Consider the following 22153-nt stretch of genomic DNA (forward strand, 5'->3'; position numbering starts at 1 on the left):
GAGTTAGTCAAATCCTTTACCTCCTGCACACACTCCGGGGCAGACTGCCACAACTGCTCATAAACCAGATCTCATCAGAAATGTGTCATGGGTTACAGGAACATAATGTCGGCGGGATGTCGTCAAATACGTCGTAAGGTTTGATGCTCTTATATGAGGGAGTTTCATCAAGCCCTGATTTTATGATAGAAGCTGGACAATCATATATTTCTGAAAACTTGATTGTGGTGTGTGTGTGTGTATGTGTGTGTGTGTGTGTGTGTGTGTGGGATATAGCAAAGACAAGGACGTGGCAGCACTTGTCGGCTGCTGCTGCGGTAGTTGCTAGGTATATATACAGGGTACGAGGCGGGGGTGAGACAGACCCTTGCTCTACCTTACCACCATGTACACGCGCTCAGCCCTGCTGGTCCTTTTGGTCGCTGTAGCGGCTAGTGGGAACATTCCAGACTTCCTAGCCCCTGGCCAGTGTCCTACCATCGGGAATTCGAAGCGATGGGCTGAGCAGTCTCGCCACCTAGGCAACGTGAGTCCATAAACTTTATACTTTGAAGCGAAAGTCATTGCTAAATCATCAGGCACATTCTTGGAGATAACATTCTTGGATATATCATTAATTGAATTAGTAACTAGATGATATGGATAAACCCAGACAACCAGTGTATAATTGATGTGATCATTATCTTTTGATATAATCATACGTATAATATGTCCCCTTCCTTCACGTACATATTCATTCACATTTTCATTCACACAGACTTTGCAGTTTTTAATCTTTAATTATCCCGTGCAGAAAGATTAACATAAGTGCACTGTTTTCTTCTCGGGGTAATATTGAAGTCATAATATTCTGAATAAAATGTTAACCTAATCATACATTCTGCGTCTGAAATCAACGAACATCACCAACAGAGAGTTTTCTGACACATGTATCCTTTGGTATCATACATAACAAATACTTTGGTATCATACATAGCAAATTTATTGCTGCTCCCAGTTGTCATGACAAAGATGAGTAAAATTGACTCCTGTCCGTGTATAGCCACAAGTCCACCATAACTGAATGTCATATCTCCCTCATATTCCCATATCACCAACGCCCTCCTTCCTCACGTAAAACAGGTTGACTTAATCAGAGGATATGGCTGGTACCCAGGTATGCTAACGGTTCATCTTGGATGCTTCCATTTCAGTTCTCAGGCATCTGGTACCTCACCTCCCTCACGAAGAGCCCGTTGCAGCCTACTGGCGAATGTATTCGAAGCGAGTATCTGTACGGTGAGTGAGATTCAGTCGCACTCTTTCTCCTATATCAAGCACACTTATCGGTTTGTACCCTGAAGCATTAATACGTCGTTTAGTTAAGCGTTATACTTATACATGTGTATCCCTACAGATGGGGAACAGTTTCACCTCATCAGCAGTGGCATCAACTCAAAAGGTCGACACTACAGCAACACTGGGATTATCTACCCTGACCCCTACGGTGAACCACACCTCAACATCGACCTTGATGGCTGTAAATATCCCTTGACTTGTTCTCATGATGTCAAGAGAGAGAGAGAGAGAGAGAGAGAGAGAGAGAGAGAGAGAGAGAGAGAGAGAGAGAGAGAGAGAGAGAGAGAGAGAGAGAGAGAGAGAGAGAGAGAGAGAGAGAGAGAGAGAGAGAGGAAGATAGATAGATTAATAAATATGATTTCAGAGTTCAAATCTTATTCAAAATCTTTTCTTTTTTTTTACATATTCATGGAAATAGAGAGAAACAAACGATCACTTAGAATCACATAACCACTTAATGCAATAACATTTCTTCTCCCGCCCGCCCCCCAAACAGCTTTCTCTGTGCCTCACTATGTCCTGGACACAGACTACAAGAACTACGCCTGCGTCTACTCCTGCGTCGACTTCAGGTTTGGTCGCTACACCGACATTGCCCTGGTCTTAGGCCGGTATCCCTACCTGACCAGCGATTTCGTCAGGAAATGTGAGGTCGCCTTCGACAGCATCAACATTGACAGAACGCGTCTTACCAAGGTTCACCAGGGACACCCTTGCATCTATAAGGATTAGAGCACTATCTGATACTCTTTACTATCAAGGAAAAGAGGAGGTGGTGATGATTTTCGCCCAGAGGATTTTACCATCACACTCCCCTCTGGGATGACAAGAAGACCCTTTGAAACTTTCAAAGCTCTGTTAGACGATGATGTCTCACCATGTTAGACGATGATGTCTCACCAGTCTCTATATTCTTCTAATGTCTGTGCGACGGCCAAATGATGACCCTGGAAACAATTATGGACATTATCTAACAGCAGGAGTTCATGAAGACTTGTTTGAAGAAATGCACGAAGGCATCATCTTGGAAGATCTCATATTTTCTCCTCTTATTCTGCTACGTATATATCGATTATACAGACGAAAAAGATGATTACAATGTACTTCTAGACTGCAAATGGTTAATGAATATACATTTGTCCATTTGTAAAGGGATTTTCATTTCCTTGAATCCTACTGTTGCACAACCAAAGAGAAAAGTTCCCCAGAACTTTTTTAGCGAGCAAAAACTGAACATAGGAAGAACATCTGTTTTATATAATGAGTATCTTTGCTCTCAAAATATAAGTGCGCTTGTCAAAAATGGCATACCACTCTATACTCTATACTTTATATCATTTATCTTAACAGTAAGTAACATGATACATTTTTCATTAACAATATCATAGGAGAGTATACCAGCTTAGTATGCCCCTACAGTATAACTATGAGGCACTGGATCAACATAGCTGGTAAATATACTGAAAATATAACTTAAGAATATACATCTTCTGTTAGGGTCTTGTGCATCTTATCATCAGTAAAAAAAGGGGAGTATAACATCTTTTATTTTATTCCTTTTACAATGGTTGTTCTTCAAATAAAATGTGTTTAGATCAAATGGGAGAAACAGGGCAGACATTAATGCAGGACGTGGCCTTCTATTACAAAAGGGGAAAAGGGGACGACTTCAGTGCGTGTGGTGTCAACAGTTCCTTCGGGTGGGTGTAATGGGTGTAGAGGAACACTGTAGATGTTCACAGTGGCGTAGATGGGTGTAAAAGTTCACTGTAGATGTTTACGGTGGCGTAGGTGGGTGTAGAGGACCACTGTAGATGTTTACAGCGGCGTAGGTGGGTGTAGAGGACCACTATCTGTGTCCATAGTGGAGAGGGTGGGTGTAGAGGACCACTGTAGGTGTTCATGAAGGTTTGATTGGGTGTATGGGACCACTGTAGGTGTTTTTAGTGGTGTAGGTAGTGTGGAGGACCACTGTAGATGTTCTCAGTGATGCACGTGGTGTGGAGGACCACTGTAGGTGTTCTTAGTGGTGTAGGTGGTGTGGAGGACCACTGTAGGTGTTCTTAGTGGTGTAGGTGGTGTTGAGGACCACTATAGCTGTCTGGTCCCTTATCCTCACCATCCTGAGTGTCCACTCATCAGATAATGCACTCGTGCATCGATGTGGCCGACATTATTTCACTGCTAAACTAATTCACGTGTATTCAGTCGGACATATGTGGATATTGTTAATGGAATTTGTTACTTAGAGCTACATATATCCAGCGATGGATTCTAACACCCCAAGAATGAAATATTCCCTATAGAATCTGGACAACAATCATACGAAAAAACAAGGATTGGATGTAGACTAATCTGTATCATGAATCAAAGAGAAATTTGGACGGGCGATATGGATACTGTGATCTATCCTTTCGTCACTGACGTAACCAAAACCCAGCGATCCATTGATTCATGAGATGAATCGTTAAACATCTACACACGTCGCAGAGGATGAATATACTTATTGCTAGAGAATGCACAGGGATTCATCATCCTGATTATCTCTCTGTCTCCAGAAGGCCTCCTTCACCAACGTCCTGATGGTGTTCAGCAGAAATGAGGAACATGTTCATTCCGAACATCTTCAGCACCTCTGCGAAAATTCTAGTCATATGCGTAGGAACAATGGAAGGATATGTATGTATATATTCCATTGACCTGTCGGCAGTGTTGGGATCTATCTTGTTTGTCAGTGAAAGAGAATTTTTGTCTCTTTTTGTGTACATAACGATATGAGAAAGATCAATCAGATATCAGCATCTAGATTATCCTGTAACGCATCAAAACAAGATACTTAAGATAAAGAACAAATGTAACACGTTCTTAATGACTGGAACGTAGATTCACTCTTATCGTTCTCAGGTTATGGCAATCATCTACCTTGTGTATTCCAAGATGTCTTAATCCTTAGCCACATTATCATACATGAATATTCAACACTCATATGTTGGCTTCTGATGCCGTCTCTGATGTCGGTAACTGAATGATGTTCACCCAGCCGACAAGCCACACTCTCGGAGGTTCCTTATGTTTATTGGAAACCCTCGCTGGCGACGAAGCTTCAGGAATGAGCACATATGTTAGCATTACGTGACGTCAGCAGCGTCGCAAAGGAGTAGGAGAAGGTAAACTGGGTGGCTGTATGTATGCTTCATCCTGCCCATATATTGCAAGTGATAATTTCGACAGATCTGTGATAATCATATCGACAATTCTCTGGCCAAGTAGTTAGAGAATAATTTCGATAGCTTTCTGACCAAGTACTTAAAAAAAGATATGTAATCATTTCGACAACTTTGATCATTTGGGAAATAAGTTACCCACAAAGCGGTGGGGGAGGGACTAGAAAGAAGCGTTGATAGTGTCAATATACGACTCTGGAAATGTCAAGAAAGGAATAGCTCCACGCATGGAAGAATGAATTTGAGGAAATGGTCATAATGTGGTTAAGTAAGGAAACTCGTAGATCCAGAAATGAAGGACACTGTCTCACTCTAAACTCAGACACAAAAACGTAGATGTTTTAACAATGAATTGGCGAGTAAACCGCAGTGATACACATGCAGGTCTACGAAGCACCGGTAAACCAGGTCCAAGAGGGAACGTCTTACCACATAATAAGAGGCTGGTGACCCTTCAAGTCCTTGTACGTAAGGAGTAGAATCCAATTTGTCAGTATGATAATGTGACCGCGGCAAAATCACCTGATTCAAAAATATTCTGGAATCCTTTAAGAAAAGATATGAAGTATGGCCTTCTCCCACTATCCCCTTCCTATAACTCAATAAAAAAAAAACTGAAGTCCATAACTTAGTGAAGCAATGATAAGTCTGAGGTCATCTGAAATCAGTAAAACATACCCTTACTGCCTAAGTTATCATTACTCATAGATTTATCTATATCTCTACGAATATTCCAAACCCTCAGTGACTTATTAGATTCTCCCGGAGCTCACGAATAATTTCCAGCAATGTATACCAAGACATTTCACTGTTAGAGGCACGAAAGAACCTGCGTCAAAATGTTTATATCTCTCGCCGCTTCCTACACCAAGAAAGATATGAACACTCCAACTCGGTTAGGGAATTTATTGTCCTCTGCCCATCCATGATAACATGTGTGTGTGTGTGTGTGTGTGTGTGTGTGTGTGTGTGGGGGGGGGGGGGTGGCTATAGGCCTTGTCCACAGTCGAAGCGGGAAATCCTCCTTTCTGAAGCGTCTACGCTACACCATTATAAAGGTTCGGTAATGAGTATAATAATAGGTCAATCCTCAGACTCTCCTGAGGGGTATGCCAGGCTCCCCATATCTAATGGATCAAAGACCAACGCCAAGGATTATCTCAAGGAAAAAAAATATAAAGGATATGGTTTACATAACTTTTTTGCCGTCACTCGTTAACTCGTCTCACTAAACATGTCCTGCAAATTAATCTTCTAAGATAATTTTCTAGGTGTGGCACATCTCCCTGCTCTATACATTGGTCATCTAGCTCCATATTTTTTTTCCCCTTCTCGCCTCGTTACTGCTGATTCTCTAGGGTGGGAATCCCTTACTTATTCACACACCTGCGTCATCTGCCTCATTCGGGAATTTGTATGTATTAGAAGCCATTCTCATGTAATCATGAGCTCTTTCACAATGCTGTTTAAAGTTCTCTATCAGGCTTAGGTATTGCAAACGTTGCAGATTATCGCAAGGTTCTACTGATGGCTTCATTTCGTTTTCCTTCATTCTTAGGTAAATACGTCTTTATTTCTTAAGTCTTCATTCTATGAACTACGACGGAATGTAAGTCTGTCACAGCCACTTTCAAACTGAGGCTTGCTATTAGCCTTCTCACACACCAACGCCTTCAGATGTGCACAGTGTGCCTCAGGTATTCTGCACACAGGCCTTATCCCTTAGCAAATCTAGACACACACACCTATACCTTTAGCCAGTCTACGCAACGCCTATGGCCCCTCGAAGGCGGAATCAAACCACTTTGGAGCTTCATGAAGTAAACAAAAAATCATCTAATATTCCAAAAGTTTTAGTTAATCTTTACATATGGAAGTGTGTATGAGAGAAAGACGATCAGTTGGTTAAAGATCTAATGCACTGGATATAGACACGCCAACATTACCAGTTATATATAACAATGAGATATGAATGTATGAACTGTACAGTAGTTATCTTACCACTGGAATGTCGAGACTCCGGTAGTCTTCTGAGGGACGGATACGTCCTTGAAAATGTCTTGTGAAACGGGTGGGGTCTGCAGTGATAACCTTGAAGTCCCGCTCGGTGCTCTTGGACGTAGTTGCCGTACAAGTAGGGACGATGATCGAAGAATGAACTTACCAAAGCGGATGTACAAGTTGGAAAATATACAAGTTTACTCAATTTTCTGGGCGGCCTTCGTTGTACACACACACACACACACACACACACACACACACACACACACACACACACATTGATGGATAGGCCAAAAGCTGCATCAGCTACCGGGTTCAGATGACTAAGGATACAGATCAAAATGTCTGACCAAATCCTGATAGTGATGCATTTTCTGATGGTCTTTTTTTTTTTTCTCTTGCACAATATCTACAAAAATAAAAGAGCTATCGTTTCGGTACCTGAATCGTCTGTACACAACTCTTCAAACAGCATAGAAATAATAGAAATATCGAAACAATAATGAGCCGACTTGAAAGATAACCTGAAGACGTCTGCTTACACTTAGCCTTAGGTATTAGGACCTCAGGGATAAGGCTACTGTCCTACGTGTATCAGCGAGACAGCTAACTGATACTTGACAAGGAAATTATCGTTGTGTTCAAAACCTTTTAGTGCCATTAACCTCAGTATCGATGGTAACATCTCTGAAGACCATTAAGGAGTCGTAAACGCTGGTAGCTCTACAGGCTGTGAGAGTATATGGCATTCTAACACCATACAAAGTCTGACAATACGCTCAAGACACTTTAATAGAAGTGTCTAATCCTTCGCTCCACTTCTTCGTAAATCAAGAAAGAAGTCTTCGGTATCCCCCCCAAAAAAAACCCATAAATGCCCTTTTACTTCGCTATGGGAATCTATTCGGGTACTACCCTACCTCTCTTTGGGAAGCTATTGTGGTACTGCCATACCTTACTATAGGTAGGTATTTAGGTACTGCACTACCGCATTTTATAAAGCTATTGAAGTTCTGCGCTGCCTCGCCTTCGGGAGGTTATTTCCGTACTGACCTGCCTTACCATGAGAATCTTGTTTGAGGACTGCCATGCCTCTGTGTGGGAAGGTATTTAGACACTGGCATAGACATTACCCATTTGATACCCTCGATCAATATGTTGCGTAGCTTTTTTGTGGCAGCTTCTTTATTGCTGTTAATCCGACGTTTAACAAGGATATAGATTATCCATTACCGTCAATTCTCCTTCTTAGATTGATAATATATGTGTGCCAGAGTGTGGGGTTGGGCGATGTAGAAGGAAAAAAAAAAAGTTGCCTTGTAAAGACTGGCACTGCGCATTTTGATGATGATAATCTCATCCCTCGCCATTATGCACTCCCATTATCTTGAAGGCTGAATATCATGATGTGTCACCCTGAATAAGGTAATTGTACGCCACCCTACCCAAGGCTGAACTGGTCTGACACCCGTGTTTTATGAGGTGCGCCGGCGATCCACAGGGGATGCCGACATGGAGGTGTGACCTGCGTGAATACAAGGGATTGTTACGCGCCATCATGACAACGAGTTAGTGATGCAATCTTGAATCTCCCACGTCGAAATCTGACTTTAGAGGCAGCTAGCTGGAAAGACACAGAGGAGGCAGCTAGCTGGAAAGACATAGAGGAGGCAGCTAGCTGGGAAAACACAGGGGCAACTAGCAGGAAAGACACAGAGGTGGCAAATAGCTGGAAAGACACAGAGGTGGCAAATTGCCGGAAAGACCCAGAAAAGGCAGCTCGCTGGAAAGACACAGGCAAATGCTGGAAAGACACAGAGGTGGCAACTAGCTGGAAAGACACAGAGGGAACTAGCTGGAAAGACGCAAAGACAGCTATCTGGAAAGACGCAGAGTGGGGGCAACAACTCCTGGAACTCTTCCAAGAGTTCAGCACAAACCTGCTACGTCTTCCTGGCCGGCCACCATCATCAGGTGAGACAACCGTAGCGAATCCATGTAAGATCTTAGAGATCGCTACAAGACGTGCCCTCTACACCAGACCTTAGTGAACCTCATCACAGATTAACAGAGTCTACATCAACTTTCAACTTTGAGTTTGTGTAGTGTTGCCTTTTTAACATGGGCGTTTTCTTTCATACCCCACATTTAGAAATGGTTGTCCTTTCTTTGTACGTTTAAAACCTTTGGTTATAGTTTAATGTTTCATCCCGTTGTGTGTGTGTGTGTGTGTGTGTCTGTGTGTGTGTGTGTGTGTGTGTGTGTGTATGTGTGTGCGTAAAACAAATTCCTAATAGCTAGAAACTTGCCAACTACGTCCATATTTTCCTTCCGCCTCATATCGCTGCCCTCATCAATATCCAGACTTCTCCAGACACAGCACATCCTGGACTGCAATACACATCGACGCAAGCTCTCGGAAATGTCCTTCACGCTATAGATGGTGAACACCAACAAAATGAAGGAGCCAACACCAGTTTTGGACGAGGAAAAAATTCCTTTATATCGACGAAAACATCAGGTGAAAATATAACTCCAATGCTTTTAAAAGCAAACGTGTCTACAAGGAAGATGAAGCAGAACGCTCACCTTTGCCTCACGCTTTATCAGCGTATGCTTGGCAGAATAGCACTTCACCTATACACTTAACACTGGCGATAAACATCGACACAATACTGACTCGTCGAGCACTAACCAAACGCCCTTGCTCCCACCTCCTCCCGGATCCAAACTCACACTCCAGTCCACCAAACATACACCCGTATGAAACTACACTTTCCAGACATGTTCGTGGTACTCTTTCTCGTCTCTTCTTCAGCATTACGGAATTCATTACAACACTTTACAGGATCGTCGCACCTAAGATGCAACCTGCACAGCGAAGACACTGAACACTTCCTACTCCTGAGCTGTCTTCCTCTCACTTCACAAAGACAAACCACACATCACCGCACTTCCTGACCTATGGTCAAAAAGTACGGTAGAACGTGCCTTGCTTTCTGATCTCTACGGGATCCCTGTAGATGGGGGTCCTTGTGCACACACACACACACACACACACACACACAACACACACACACACACACACACACACACAAACACACACACACACACACACACTCACTCACTATATATATATAGTGTGTGTGTGTGTGTGTTAACGTGAGTGGGATTTGACTAGAATATCATCTTGGCAGCAGTTTGTGGCTGTGGGCACTACTACCGTTCTGCACAAGTCTTAGGAAACACTGATGGGCAGTGGGAGAACCATGTGTGTTGTGGCCTTTGAAGCGCCTCGTACCCATGAAGATGTTTGAGATTAACGATAGACATATATATCTATAACTCAACGTCGACAGGCCTTGGTTGTGGAGGGGACAACGTTCATGAATACCCAACCAAGAATTCATGTGGGACAGAATGATGGTCCCTTACATTCCCGTCATGTTTACACTGTCAGTTTTCCCGGTCCTCGTGTTCTGTCTTATTCGTAGCCGCTGTCTAAAGGAGAGACGCCTTCTTCTTTTTTATCGATGGGTTCTTCTGTCTTACTAGGAATACGACAGAGATGAACCGGGTGTTTGGGGGTGTGACGTCCAGCTGGATCTTCTCCTATTGATCAGTCATGTGTCTCCGGATACGAAGCTTCGAATGACGTACGGATATGCGCAAACCCCCTAATCATATTCCTCGCACACAGAATCTAACTTACTGCATTACCGTGTGCAGATTTCGCAAAAGAATAGCTGAATTAAGGCGTCCTAAACGTGGGCTAAATTCCCTAAAACACTAGAAATACCCAGAGTTCCTTAGGACGCAATTGTGTACAAACACGTTAATTAAAGGGCTAGAGATAAGTATAGACTTCTTAGACTCGAACGGAACTTTGAAACTAATCTAATTCAGCTCAGACCACTGTGAAATATTGTTCAGGGATATTTCCTGTCAGCTTTAATTCGCTGTGCTACAACACCTGAATTCTAAATAGGACAGTAGACGGACGATCCTACAGATGTGTGTAGCTATCTGCAGAAAGCGTGGAGGATGAGGAGACCTATCCTGTACCTTGAGACTAAACAGACGTTAAGCATATGCTCTGTCTGTGGCTATGATGTATACCTAGACCAGAACGGTACTCATAACCTAACCTAACCTAACCTAATCTACAGTTGCCCGAGGTACCGATATGCCCTCAGGGTGTGTGGAGGATGGGCACGATCCCCTGTGCCGAAAACAGTATGGTAATGAGTTGGAATTAGAGACTAGAGCTAAATATTGCCACGTCTTGGGTGGCAAGAGGTGCCACGCCCAAGTCTTCGAGCTTAAAGATTGTTATTATGCGTCGAAGTAATTTGCAAGGCGCGCCTGGTGAAGGTCTATACCGAATGAATATTTGTAACAAGTGTGTTTATACCACTAACTGTAAGTTTTGCAGTGGTCTTATATACATATATATATATATATATATATATATGTATATATATATATTTGCATCCTTTTCTCACGATCAAAAATAATCCCCCACATAGTGAGGCTGTCAACCAATCCCCAGAGGCCCCTTCTTTACTGGAAATTCTCGCTATGATTTTGTAAACATGAGCACATACGTTATCATTCACAAACAGTGAGCCAACAACAGATCAGCAAGTGAATGGATGCAAATAACGCGGGATGGTGTTTATGATTCTGGTCGGGGCAAGGCCCTCACCGTCCTGCTAATGAAGCTTTCTACGACGCGTATAACGAATTTCCTCGAACCTGTTCCGCCATAAAACATCCCACCGAGTCACTTCGATCCACTCAAGAATGAAGAGACTCAAATGAATGGTTTCAAAATGGCTACTCATACATAACTCTTGGGTACAAAAATGTGAAGGAATGGTATAACAGCCCCCACCCCCTCACTCCCCTTCAAAAAAGAGAGAGAGAAAAAAAAGTGGTTTTACCGATATATTACGTATATCCTGGGGTGATTCTGAAGCCTTTTGGATGTAGCTTTAACATCACCCTCAGCTCGAACACCTCTACTCCCAAGACCCTGAACAAGGAACCAAGACAGATAAACTCCTCATTGCCAACATGTGAAAACGTAATTCATTTTCAATTTGTATAACTTTTAGAAACGCTGCTGCTCCACAAAGTATATATAAGTAAACTTTTCCCTCCTTTTCCCTCCACTACTTTGCCTCAACTCACCGTGATACCCAGGGATGTCTTTGTGAATGTCGTCCTACTCTCAAGATGAGAAGGGATTGTGATCCTGGTGTAGACTCATAGACTCATTCCATATATATATACTTACAGCAACTTTTTTTTTGGTTCATTTCCTGCTAATCTGGCCTTTGCCAAGGATATTGATTGCACCTTAGCTTCAGTTAACGTTTATTTACTGATTATGTACGCATCCTAGTCTATAGGTTTTGGGGGGGTGACGTAAAAAGTTGCTCTATAATATCTGATATAGATGTTAATAGACATCACTTCTGATTATGTACTGGCAATGACTCGAAGGCTGAATGTCATGGTACGTCATCTGAGTTAGGCTGCAGTGTGCCAGCATACCCCAAGGCGGGGAATTGGTCCTATAACTGTGCTTTCGAGGTGCATCAGCAATGCCACTGCAGAAACTCTGAGCAAAGCAATACTGTAAAACTAACAATCTTTACCTGAGGATATTGTACACACACACAACACCTCTGAGCAGCTACAGAATTTCTGATCAGACTTTGAATGTACTGATGTTGCTGAAGACTACATTATGAAGTTTTTGATATAACAGGAACTTTAAGCAAGTTTTCACAATAGGGTAATACACATGAATTTCTGTTCACAAGCGGTTCTTTGAGTAGAACATTGTGAAACGACTTTGAAAAAAGATTTTACATAAGCTCAGTCAGGGAAATGTATGGGATACTTTAATCTATAAACATTATTAGAGATATTACAGAGTAGTCCAGAATTAAATGATGGGGAATTTCCAATGTCTGTGATATCTTTGTACATTACAGTCTCCCAAACATTTCCTTGACTTAAATTATGATCTTGCTGTAGTCATTTCACAGCGTTCAATCTGAAGAACCATTTGTGAGCAAAAAAAAAAAAAAAAACGCGGGTTTTACTCGATTGTGAAAATTTGCTTAATATTCCCCTTTTGTTCTAGACTTTTGATATCAGTGTAGCCTCCGGCAACACCAATACTGTCAGGAAAATTCTTCTGGTCAGAATATCTTACTGCTTAAAGGAGGTGTGTGCCAAAGAGAGTGATCAGGTTTAGATCGGTCAAACTGGCAAGTGTTAAGGTTAAACAAGAAAAAGTTATTTATGGTCTACAATCTAATAATCCATTTGTTAAACTTAGACACTTTGATCATCAAACTGACTGGACCAATGCTATGGTTCTCGTCTCTAGTAACTCGATAAATGATAGAAATATTGCTGAACTCTTATCAAACATAGTTTGAGATTTCAATGCGGATCAACATGTTGGTTTACTCAAATTAGACAACTTCATAAGTTAAGGAAAATACTATGGCTGTTTTCTCAGAACACGGGTTAACCTGTTTTTGTAACACGAGTGAGGTGAGGTCGATGGGAGTGACTTGTGCTTTAATCTCATTACCTGTTCCTTCACTCAATTGTTGGCCACGCCCTACAGCGGTTGGTACATCATAGTCTGGTTTTCTTCGTCTGTACCCAGTCCCACAATAAAACTATTAGAAAGCGTTTGACACGACGTGCACTCCGTATCTCTGTGGTGCTATCTATCTATCTATCTATACACACACACACACACACACACACACACACACACACATATATATATATATATATATATATATATATATATATATATATATATATATATATATATATATATATATATATATATATATATGTATATATATGTATAGTGCATATGAACGCGCACTCTCATAAAATACATAATGTTCCTCCCACAGCAAGGATTCGAACCTTGTACCATTCATGTAGTGACTGGGTAAGCACACCACTCGGCTATGCTGTCCATGATAGGGAAATGCCTATTCGATTATCAGTAAGACTAGTGAGACGAAAGGGGATTCGAAAACTAATATTGGAATAGTCATTTTTTTCTCTATTATGGGCAGCATAGCCGAGCGTGACGTCAGCGTACCCAACTAGATGCTACACAAATGGTGCGAGGTTCGAATCCTCGCTGGTGGTGGGCATTTTATGACGGGATTTTGCCAAGAGGTCATGACTGTTACGTGCTAAGTTATGTGAGCGTTGGAGAGATTGCGCACGACTGCAATGAAAGCCAGCAGCCCACGTGTGGGTGGGGATGTCAAGGCGAGACAGCTACCTGGTCCAAAGAAACTTGTCATCCACTGAAGTGCTGGCTAACTAGGCAGCCGACATCAATCCCTTGCCGATTCTCAGGCGGGGCAGTGCCGGTATAATATACCTCCTTATTCGGTGCCTGCCTAACAACAACATACTATCCAGAGAGAGAGAGAGAGAGAGAGAGAGAGAGAGAGGACTCCGCCTGCACGACCTTGGCGAGGTTGTACCATCAGGAACACAGTCTCGTTAAAGAGCTTCACACTCGAAAGGAGTCTACATTTTCCTGCTACTGGAATTAGCGCAGATTTGGTCTGCAAGAGCCTTTAGAAAGGCCATGGGCAACATTATATATAGAAATATATATATATATATATATATATATATATATATATATATATATATATACATATATATATATATGTATATATATATATATATATATATATATATATATATATATATATATATATATATATATATATATATATATATATATATATATATATATATATATATATATATGTATATATATATATATATGTATATATATATATATATATATATATATATATATATATATATATGTATAGTTTAAGATTATCCTTCTTTAGTTGTTCTGGTCGAGTGGATATTGTGGCGTGTGGGTGTGTGGTGATTTCGGCGTCCGAATCGTATTTCACAGATTGGGTTGATTTTTCGAGGCTTCGGTAGTGGTTCAGAGCGGTGGATCAGACGCAGGCTTCGTTTCCGCGGGACTTGCCTTTTGGGTGGCAATGGTACACATGGTAGGCTGGGGGTTACAATGTCGTAGCGTAAGGCTCACTTCTTCCTCACTTCGAAGCTCCAGTGGTTGAAGCCAGATCGACAGTTATTCCGCGAGGTGTTCCTCCCTGGCACACTTCCCACATCGAGCTGGAGCAGTTACTTGTTTCTTTCGCGGTTGTCCAAATTTCTGGTGCTTTTAACAACGTAGGGGAATGAATGGTCTAACTTGGCATCAAGTACCGTCGCAAGAGATTGCTTCGGGAAGCCAAGACTTCCTCTTGAAGGTCGAGATGACATCAAAATAAGAACATACACAGATGGTTATAACTTTACAGATGTTGAATTATACACAATATCATTATACTTCAATTTTTTTTTCAAGAAATTTTTTGTCGAGGATAAAATTTTCATATTCCTTGGCCTAGATCAAAAATGAATTTAGAAAAATAATTGCTATCATATTCCAAGGACTTTATTCATAGTGTATTTGGTCTTAGGATTACCCTCAACACACGAAGAAGGAGTTAAAAGATTTTTCGTTTGGTGGACGTAGTAGCATATGTTGATGGCCTTGTCAACCCTGGCAGTTGATTGGCCCAACACCCATCCGAAACAACCATTCATCTTTGTGTAAGATTTCTTAACGAGAACTGAAACGAGGACGATATTGCATAAGAACTCGATATGTATAAAACGGTGTATAATCAATCATCCATAAAACTCGCTTCTTTGTATTGACGCGTTCCATTCCTGTGAGATATAGCGAACAAGGCGGTCTGTCCTGCAATCTACCCTTCCATTTTTCTTTCCCTGACATCCCCTTTTGCCCTCCCATCTAATATCTCATGATCCTCGTCCCTCAGTCTTTGATAATAACGCAATCAATTCAAGGATGGAAAGTGAACGTAAGGCGTCTAAACGCGAAGGTTCGTGCAAGGTCAAGTTCTGTCGAAGCTCTGGCGAGACACGACGACCTTTGCAGTTAAAAGTCCAGAGAGTTATTCTATCCTCTGTGTCGATTTTCCACCCGAGAATGAGAGAATAGCTTTACCAAAACATCTATTCCTCACCGGTGATGTTTCTAAGAGTCGCTCCCGGCATCCTAGTACGCCCTGCGTTTCTGCCACCAGCCAAACTCAGCTGGTCATACCATAGACTAGAGATAGTCAACCTTCGCCGATTTCACCTTGGCTGTGGGTGTAGCTGGCTTCCCTGGGACCCGGCACACGGACCCCTGTAATTAATGTAACCGTGCGCCAATACATCTCCAGGTGCATTGTATCCTGAACTGACCTGCTACAAGTACGCAAAGATTTACAATCCTCCAACAACAGGATTCGAACTTCCACGCTGATGGCGGCGGTTCAAATCCTGCTGTTGGAGAACCGTATGTCTATGAGAGTACGAGTCTGTCATCTATATTCTTCTTCAGACGCAGAATATAAAGTCTTAAGGAGGTGTGAATAGCCTTTGTTATTAAGGCAATCATAACAATGATGTCCCGTAAGAAAGGGTTTAAACTCTATGTGTATGTTATTAACCGCATCCTTCCCCGCTATAAACAATCTAGTCTCAGTACTCGATATAGAGATCGTAAGTATGTAAAATGTTCTATAAACATCAGTGGCCCTTACCAGGCAGATCTAGCTGACGATAAACACTTAGTCGATTGGCAAACAGTTCCTGGTAATCATAGCTGCTCTCTTATACACATGAACTATACGTGATAAAAGAAATCCATGAATATTTGTAGTTTCCATTCGTATGGAATTTTACGGTACGGTGGCTGGAAGGTCTTGAATAACAGTCGAAAAATTGTAACACTTGAGATCTTGAACACCAGAACATCTCTGTCTCACAGTTAGAACAGGTCACCTGCTGGACAAACCCATTCATCTCAATAATCAGGAAGCAATGCAAGGAATATAATTACTTTCTTAGCCTCAGGTGTTCATCCCTCGAGGGCAGGATTTGATTACTGGGATCTTTACATCCACAGAGAAAAACTTGGCCTCCATAATTTCTCGGAGGAGGAGGAGGAAGAGGAGGAGAAGGAGGAGAAGGAGGTGTCCCACAAAACTCAAGCGTGTCACCTAATATCCAGGGAAGAAATACTTCCTACTTTATTTTTCTCTCAGTCAATTGCCATTCGTCTGCATCCATACTCTGCAATATTCAGAGACGTTCGTAATCATGCTGCTCGAAGGAGGAGTGAAATTCAGTCCTCAGCCTTGCGTACCGGGGTAGAAAATATGAGACACAGTACACCAGAATAATGGTTAAAACTGGTTTGCGTTGCGGAAATATTCTCTCTTCCAGTTGAAAATATTCTCTTTTCAGTTCTACATGCGCCGGTGGTCAGGATCCCCTCGCCCATTCACTATCAATTTGTCATTATACAATAATATATGTATCAGGAGAGATGAATGAACGATGTGGGTACTTACCGCGTTTCTCTATGATTTGTTTTCATGTGTATGGTCGCTTAATCAGCAGCACGACGTGCCTGCCTCCCAAGTCGTAATGATCGTAATCTAGGGAGACTCCATCATCAGAAAATACTTCATGTGTCATATACCATCCGGTAGAATGTGAGGCTGTGTGTGTGTGTGTGTGTGTGTGTGTGTGTGTGTGTGTGGGATATAGCAAAGACAAGGACGTGGCAGCACTTGTCGGCTGCTGCTGCGGTAGTTGCTAGGTATATATACAGGGTACGAGGCGGGGGTGAGACAGACCCTTGCTCTACCTTACCACCATGTACACGCGCTCAGCCCTGCTGGTCCTTTTGGTCGCTGTAGCGGCTAGTGGGAACATTCCAGACTTCCTAGCCCCTGGCCAGTGTCCTGCCATGGGGAGTTCATGGAAAAGGGCTGACGAAAGGCTCAACTTCAACAAAGTAAGTACTTGTCTGGATTGATAAGCCAACGTGCCATGAGCGAATTAACGTGTCATGAGCGAAATCATTTGCGTTATAGTTACGTTTATAATGTGGCCTTTCTTAGATATGCTCTTTACTGTCACAGCTCAGTGCTATAACTTATATATCAAAATGTATAGTAATAGTTCTATATGAAAGAGGATAAAGAATGTAAGTAAACTTATCTACAAGTAGTAGTAGTATGAATCAATAATATTATGATTAAGATACAATTCACGAAATCTCAGCAGGGAATATTCCTTGTCGTCCCTCTTGCTTAGGGTCATGAGTATATGTATATGTATATTAACAATATACATATACATGTGGATTCATCATAGTCTGGGACCCGGAAGAGAGAGAGACAGCTTATAAAAAGCAAACATTGTCCATAACAACATGACATTGCCTGTAGTCGACATAGTTCACATATGCTCTTGAGATGTAATTTGTCTCGAAGGAACAAAGGGGTCATGTGATATAATAACATAGCTACAAATTATGATATGCTACCCTTTGCCAAGGATAATACGGGACATGATCTTGTCTAGTTATTCATTTCATATGCAAACTAATTCAGGTCCTATAGAATTGAATTCTGAAAACCCATTGTTAGTGTTATGATTATAATCATAATTTCATAATTATATTCCTTCAATTTTCTATATAGTTTTCATCGTAAGTCTGCAGAAAGAATTCTTTTAAATATATCAACATTAAGTGCTTAAGAAAAGCTAGTATTTGGTGAATGTTAACGGTGGATTTGCATATATATATATATATATATATATATATATATATATATATATATATATATATATATATATATATATATATATATATATCTGGCCGCCTCAGATATCTTGCTACTGTATTTTGTCTTTGATTCTGAAAACATACATAGAATTCCAGTCTCTTCATAAGAATGACCCCTTAACTAATATGCGAAACAGTTTCCCTCGTTTTCTTCTGTCATTGCCTTCCTTTTGCAAACACATTTCTTGAGCGAAAATGTGACATTATGAAACTGACTCAACTTGCATTCTCCCATTTTCAGTTTTCAGGTCTGTGGTATGAATATGCGGTAACTGGCAACCCATTCCAAACGCTTGCTGAATGTGTCCGTAACGATTATGTGGCTGGTAAGTTTGATCATTTATGTGATTCATGTTACATAACCTTCTTCAGGAGCGATGGTCATACTGACATAGTTTTTTCCCCTCTCATAATATTTGTTAATATTATCTTTGCTATTACTGAAAGATACAATGTTACTGATCACCTCCTCCTTTATCAAAGACAATCTGAGAAACAGTTGATGATCGTCTGTGTTCACTTGCAGATGGGGATACTCTTCGGTTCACTTCTTATGGCCGCACAGAAGCGGGTCTACCTTATAAGAATATTGGCATCATCCAAACCAACCCCCATGGCGAACCACATTTCAACCTCGACGTTGAAGACTGTAAGTAGATATCTGAGGTCCGCTATATAATCATCATGGCTTATGTCTTACATGTTAGTATTTGCTTTGATACCTGACACAGCGGCGCCCTTCCTCCTTTCATGGTATAGCTATAAAGAAACCGATGATCCTTCTTCTAATGACATAGAGACAGTGCTATGTAAAGAAAAAAGTATCCCTCCCACCCAAGCGATAATGGCATTTAGATGACAAGAGTCACCGGCGATGGGTAGAGAGAGAGAGAGAGAGAGAGAGAGAGAGAGAGAGAGAGAGAGAGAGAGAGAGAGAGAGAGAGAGGGAGAAAGCGAGAGATCGTCACCCTTGAAAACTTGAACACCAGGTTTGCACGCGTGTCGAATAGCAAATTTACGACAGTTGCCCGTCGCTGCAATGTTTCTTCTTATTCCATTAATTTAAGATCAGATCCTCTACACACACACGCATTCCACTGCGCTAAGTACGTGATCATGCCTAAAGGAGGGGCCTTACATGAGGGTAATAGCGTAGTTACTGCTACTATCATTATGCTAACAACCATGTAGAGTGAGTGGAAACTACCCCATTATACATTACTGTTGCAACCAATTTCCTCCATCAAAATATCATGTTCGAGTGAATTGCTTGTCTTTTCGTATTTGCACAGACGGTAGTTTAGATTTTTGCTCTGTGTGTGCTGAGATGTCTGCGTATGTTTGTCTTACTCATATGGAGTGTCTTGGATCATCCTTGTATATAGCTCACCTTACGACGAATACAGGAAAAGCTTTTTCATTGAAATCTTCCGTACGCTGAGCGGAACATCATTTCCTTCCCTCCAGATTTTTCCGTGCCATTCCACGTCGTGGCCACAGACTACAAGAACTTCGCCTGCATCTACTCCTGCCTGGACTTTAGCGCTGGGCTTTACTCCGATGTGGCCGTCATCTTAGGCCGCTACCCATACCTTACCAGCGACTACGTCCGGAAGTGTCACACCGCCTTCAAGTCAATCAACGTTGACGTCTCCCGCTTCACCAAGACCGTGCAAGATTACACGTGTCACTACAATGATAAGAACACATTCTGAGACCCATCCCCCCTTAGTTTCTAGACTTAAGGAGAGACGTCTGCACAAGAATGCATCATTACAATTGTGACGAGATAGACTTGGTAATTCAGCGGTGTGGGAGATGCCGTCGTTTCGCCGACCTTCGAAGTCGTCTTGTCTAAGCGACCATAATAACCTTTTCCGACAATAGACACACCATCAGGACTTGACGTTAATGTAAGGACAATTCATCCTTCTTCTATACAGAACATAATGCAGAGATTCACTGGTTTTATACTTATGAATAATAAATGTATTCTTGTAAAAAAAGAAGTGAATTTTCAATGAACCCCCTTACATCCTTCTGCTGCACGATATGCGAGTGAAATTCTTATAGCTTAATGATTGCAAATTTCAAAACGCTGGAAATCATACCTCTTGATATAGGTATTGTCTGTTATCAAAGCCCAAATGTCCTGGTTCAGCCTGGGTATCAAAAGACAGCATCAAACCACTCTTCAGGATACTACATATGTTAATACTACATGACTGGTAAAACCTCGACAATATAAGCTTTATCTCCTTAAGATATTCTAGCAGCAGCGAAGACAACACCTAAGATACCTACATATTGCACTGATAACGCTCTGGGTCGACATGACTAGATTGAAACAGGATAACTGGTGTTTAGATGTAAACAGATGTAAAGACCAGCGCGAGACGAGCAATATAGAAGTATGGTAAAGAAAAACTAAGTAATAATAATAATAATAATAATAATAATAATAATAATAATAATAATAATAATAAAGATAACAATAATGATAATAAAACTGACTAATATTTCTAATGTGTCGGCATTGGCTTCCTCGACGAGATCAACAACATAATGGTTGGTTAGTTGTTTGTGCTTTAGGCCTATATCAACTTCCAAGGTCATGAAGGCCTCCGACGTAAGCTACATCCACCAACCGAAACTTCTTTAACACCTAATTCTAATTCTAATTCTAAGACCACATTGCATTCTCACCTATACATTTGGCCCATAATCACAACAATAATGATGGCAAGCCAGCTTATGTAACGCCTGGGGAGGAGGTTCCCTCGCTGGAGTTCTTGAAATGCTCTATCTTGACTGGCTGGATTGGGTTCACTTGCTCCGCCCCTTCTCTGTATGTCCATTCACGCGGTGTTGTCCTTGCCCCTGTTTAACTTAGAACAATCACAATCTACTGTGTATGGCACTCTCAATGCTTCAAACTCGTGTTTATTCTTGGGAGATCAAGGAATAGCAACGATTGGATATGTGACTTAGTCTGAAGACATAAGTTTAACGTAGCAACACGAGAGAGGACGAGCAGAGGTGAAGAACGAGAGCAGGAGATGCCAGTGGACTTGCTTTGGCTACTCATAAAGGAACGCACTGAGACCTGCCCAGGCGGGAAGGTCTCTTCCAGTAGTTGCATAAGCTCGTGTCTCTCTCTCTCTTTTTTTTTTTTTTTCCATTATGTTCATTCAACCTGGAGAAAGCTGCGCCGAAACATCATGGCAAGTAAGACTCCGATTAATCATTTTCCCAAGAAGTATTGTTGCTCTCTTCATACGCCCTCGCAACAAAGGGTTGTTGTTACATACTCTATGAATGCTCTACATACCCATAACCAACCCTCGTATTCTCATATATGTAGATGAATCACATAAGAGCACGCGATTCTGGACTATGATGGTAGCCGTAAGGAAAATGAAACACGTAGATCTGAGCGCTTTCGTGTTAATTCCCATCTTCTGGGATACAGACGTATATATGGAAGGTGTCCCATAAACTCACAGGGCAACATTGCTATCATATATGAAATTAAATGTTTGAGTTAGGGCTAACATGTCCAGTGTATGAGAGAAAGCATCTCAAAATATCTTTACTGTAATATAATTCATAAACGTGCGCTCCGTGTGTTAAGCAGACAAGAACGTCATGGCGATGATAAATTTCTCGATAGGTTCGTTATAAAACTTTCACACCAGCGGTCCTTATAGCATATACTAGCATCGTGCATTATGTTCTTTAAGTACTCATTGGTGTTCGCTTTACGTAA

At 41.5% G+C, this 22153-nt stretch overlaps 2 protein-coding genes across 2 annotated transcripts; both read left to right on the top strand.

The window, feature by feature from the left end:
* Positions 1-344: 344 nt before the first annotated feature.
* LOC139766923 (crustacyanin-C1 subunit-like) lies at positions 345-2758 on the top strand. Its single transcript, XM_071695963.1, has 4 exons — positions 345-526; positions 1194-1278; positions 1397-1519; positions 1835-2758. Exons 1-4 carry the CDS (start codon positions 386-388, stop codon positions 2068-2070), a joined length of 585 nt encoding a protein of 194 aa, XP_071552064.1. The 5' UTR covers positions 345-385; the 3' UTR covers positions 2071-2758.
* Positions 2759-17369: 14611 nt separating this feature from the next.
* On the top strand, positions 17370-20393 carry LOC139766771 (crustacyanin-C1 subunit-like). Its single transcript, XM_071695691.1, has 4 exons — positions 17370-17547; positions 18626-18710; positions 18911-19033; positions 19852-20393. The coding sequence occupies exons 1-4, from the start codon at positions 17407-17409 to the stop codon at positions 20097-20099; spliced, it is 597 nt and encodes a 198-aa protein (XP_071551792.1). The 5' UTR covers positions 17370-17406; the 3' UTR covers positions 20100-20393.
* The last annotated feature ends 1760 nt before the right edge of the window (positions 20394-22153 follow it).

The sequence above is a fragment of the Panulirus ornatus genome, chromosome 58 (assembly GCF_036320965.1).
Source record: "Panulirus ornatus isolate Po-2019 chromosome 58, ASM3632096v1, whole genome shotgun sequence".
NCBI classification, from domain to species: domain Eukaryota; kingdom Metazoa; phylum Arthropoda; class Malacostraca; order Decapoda; family Palinuridae; genus Panulirus; species Panulirus ornatus.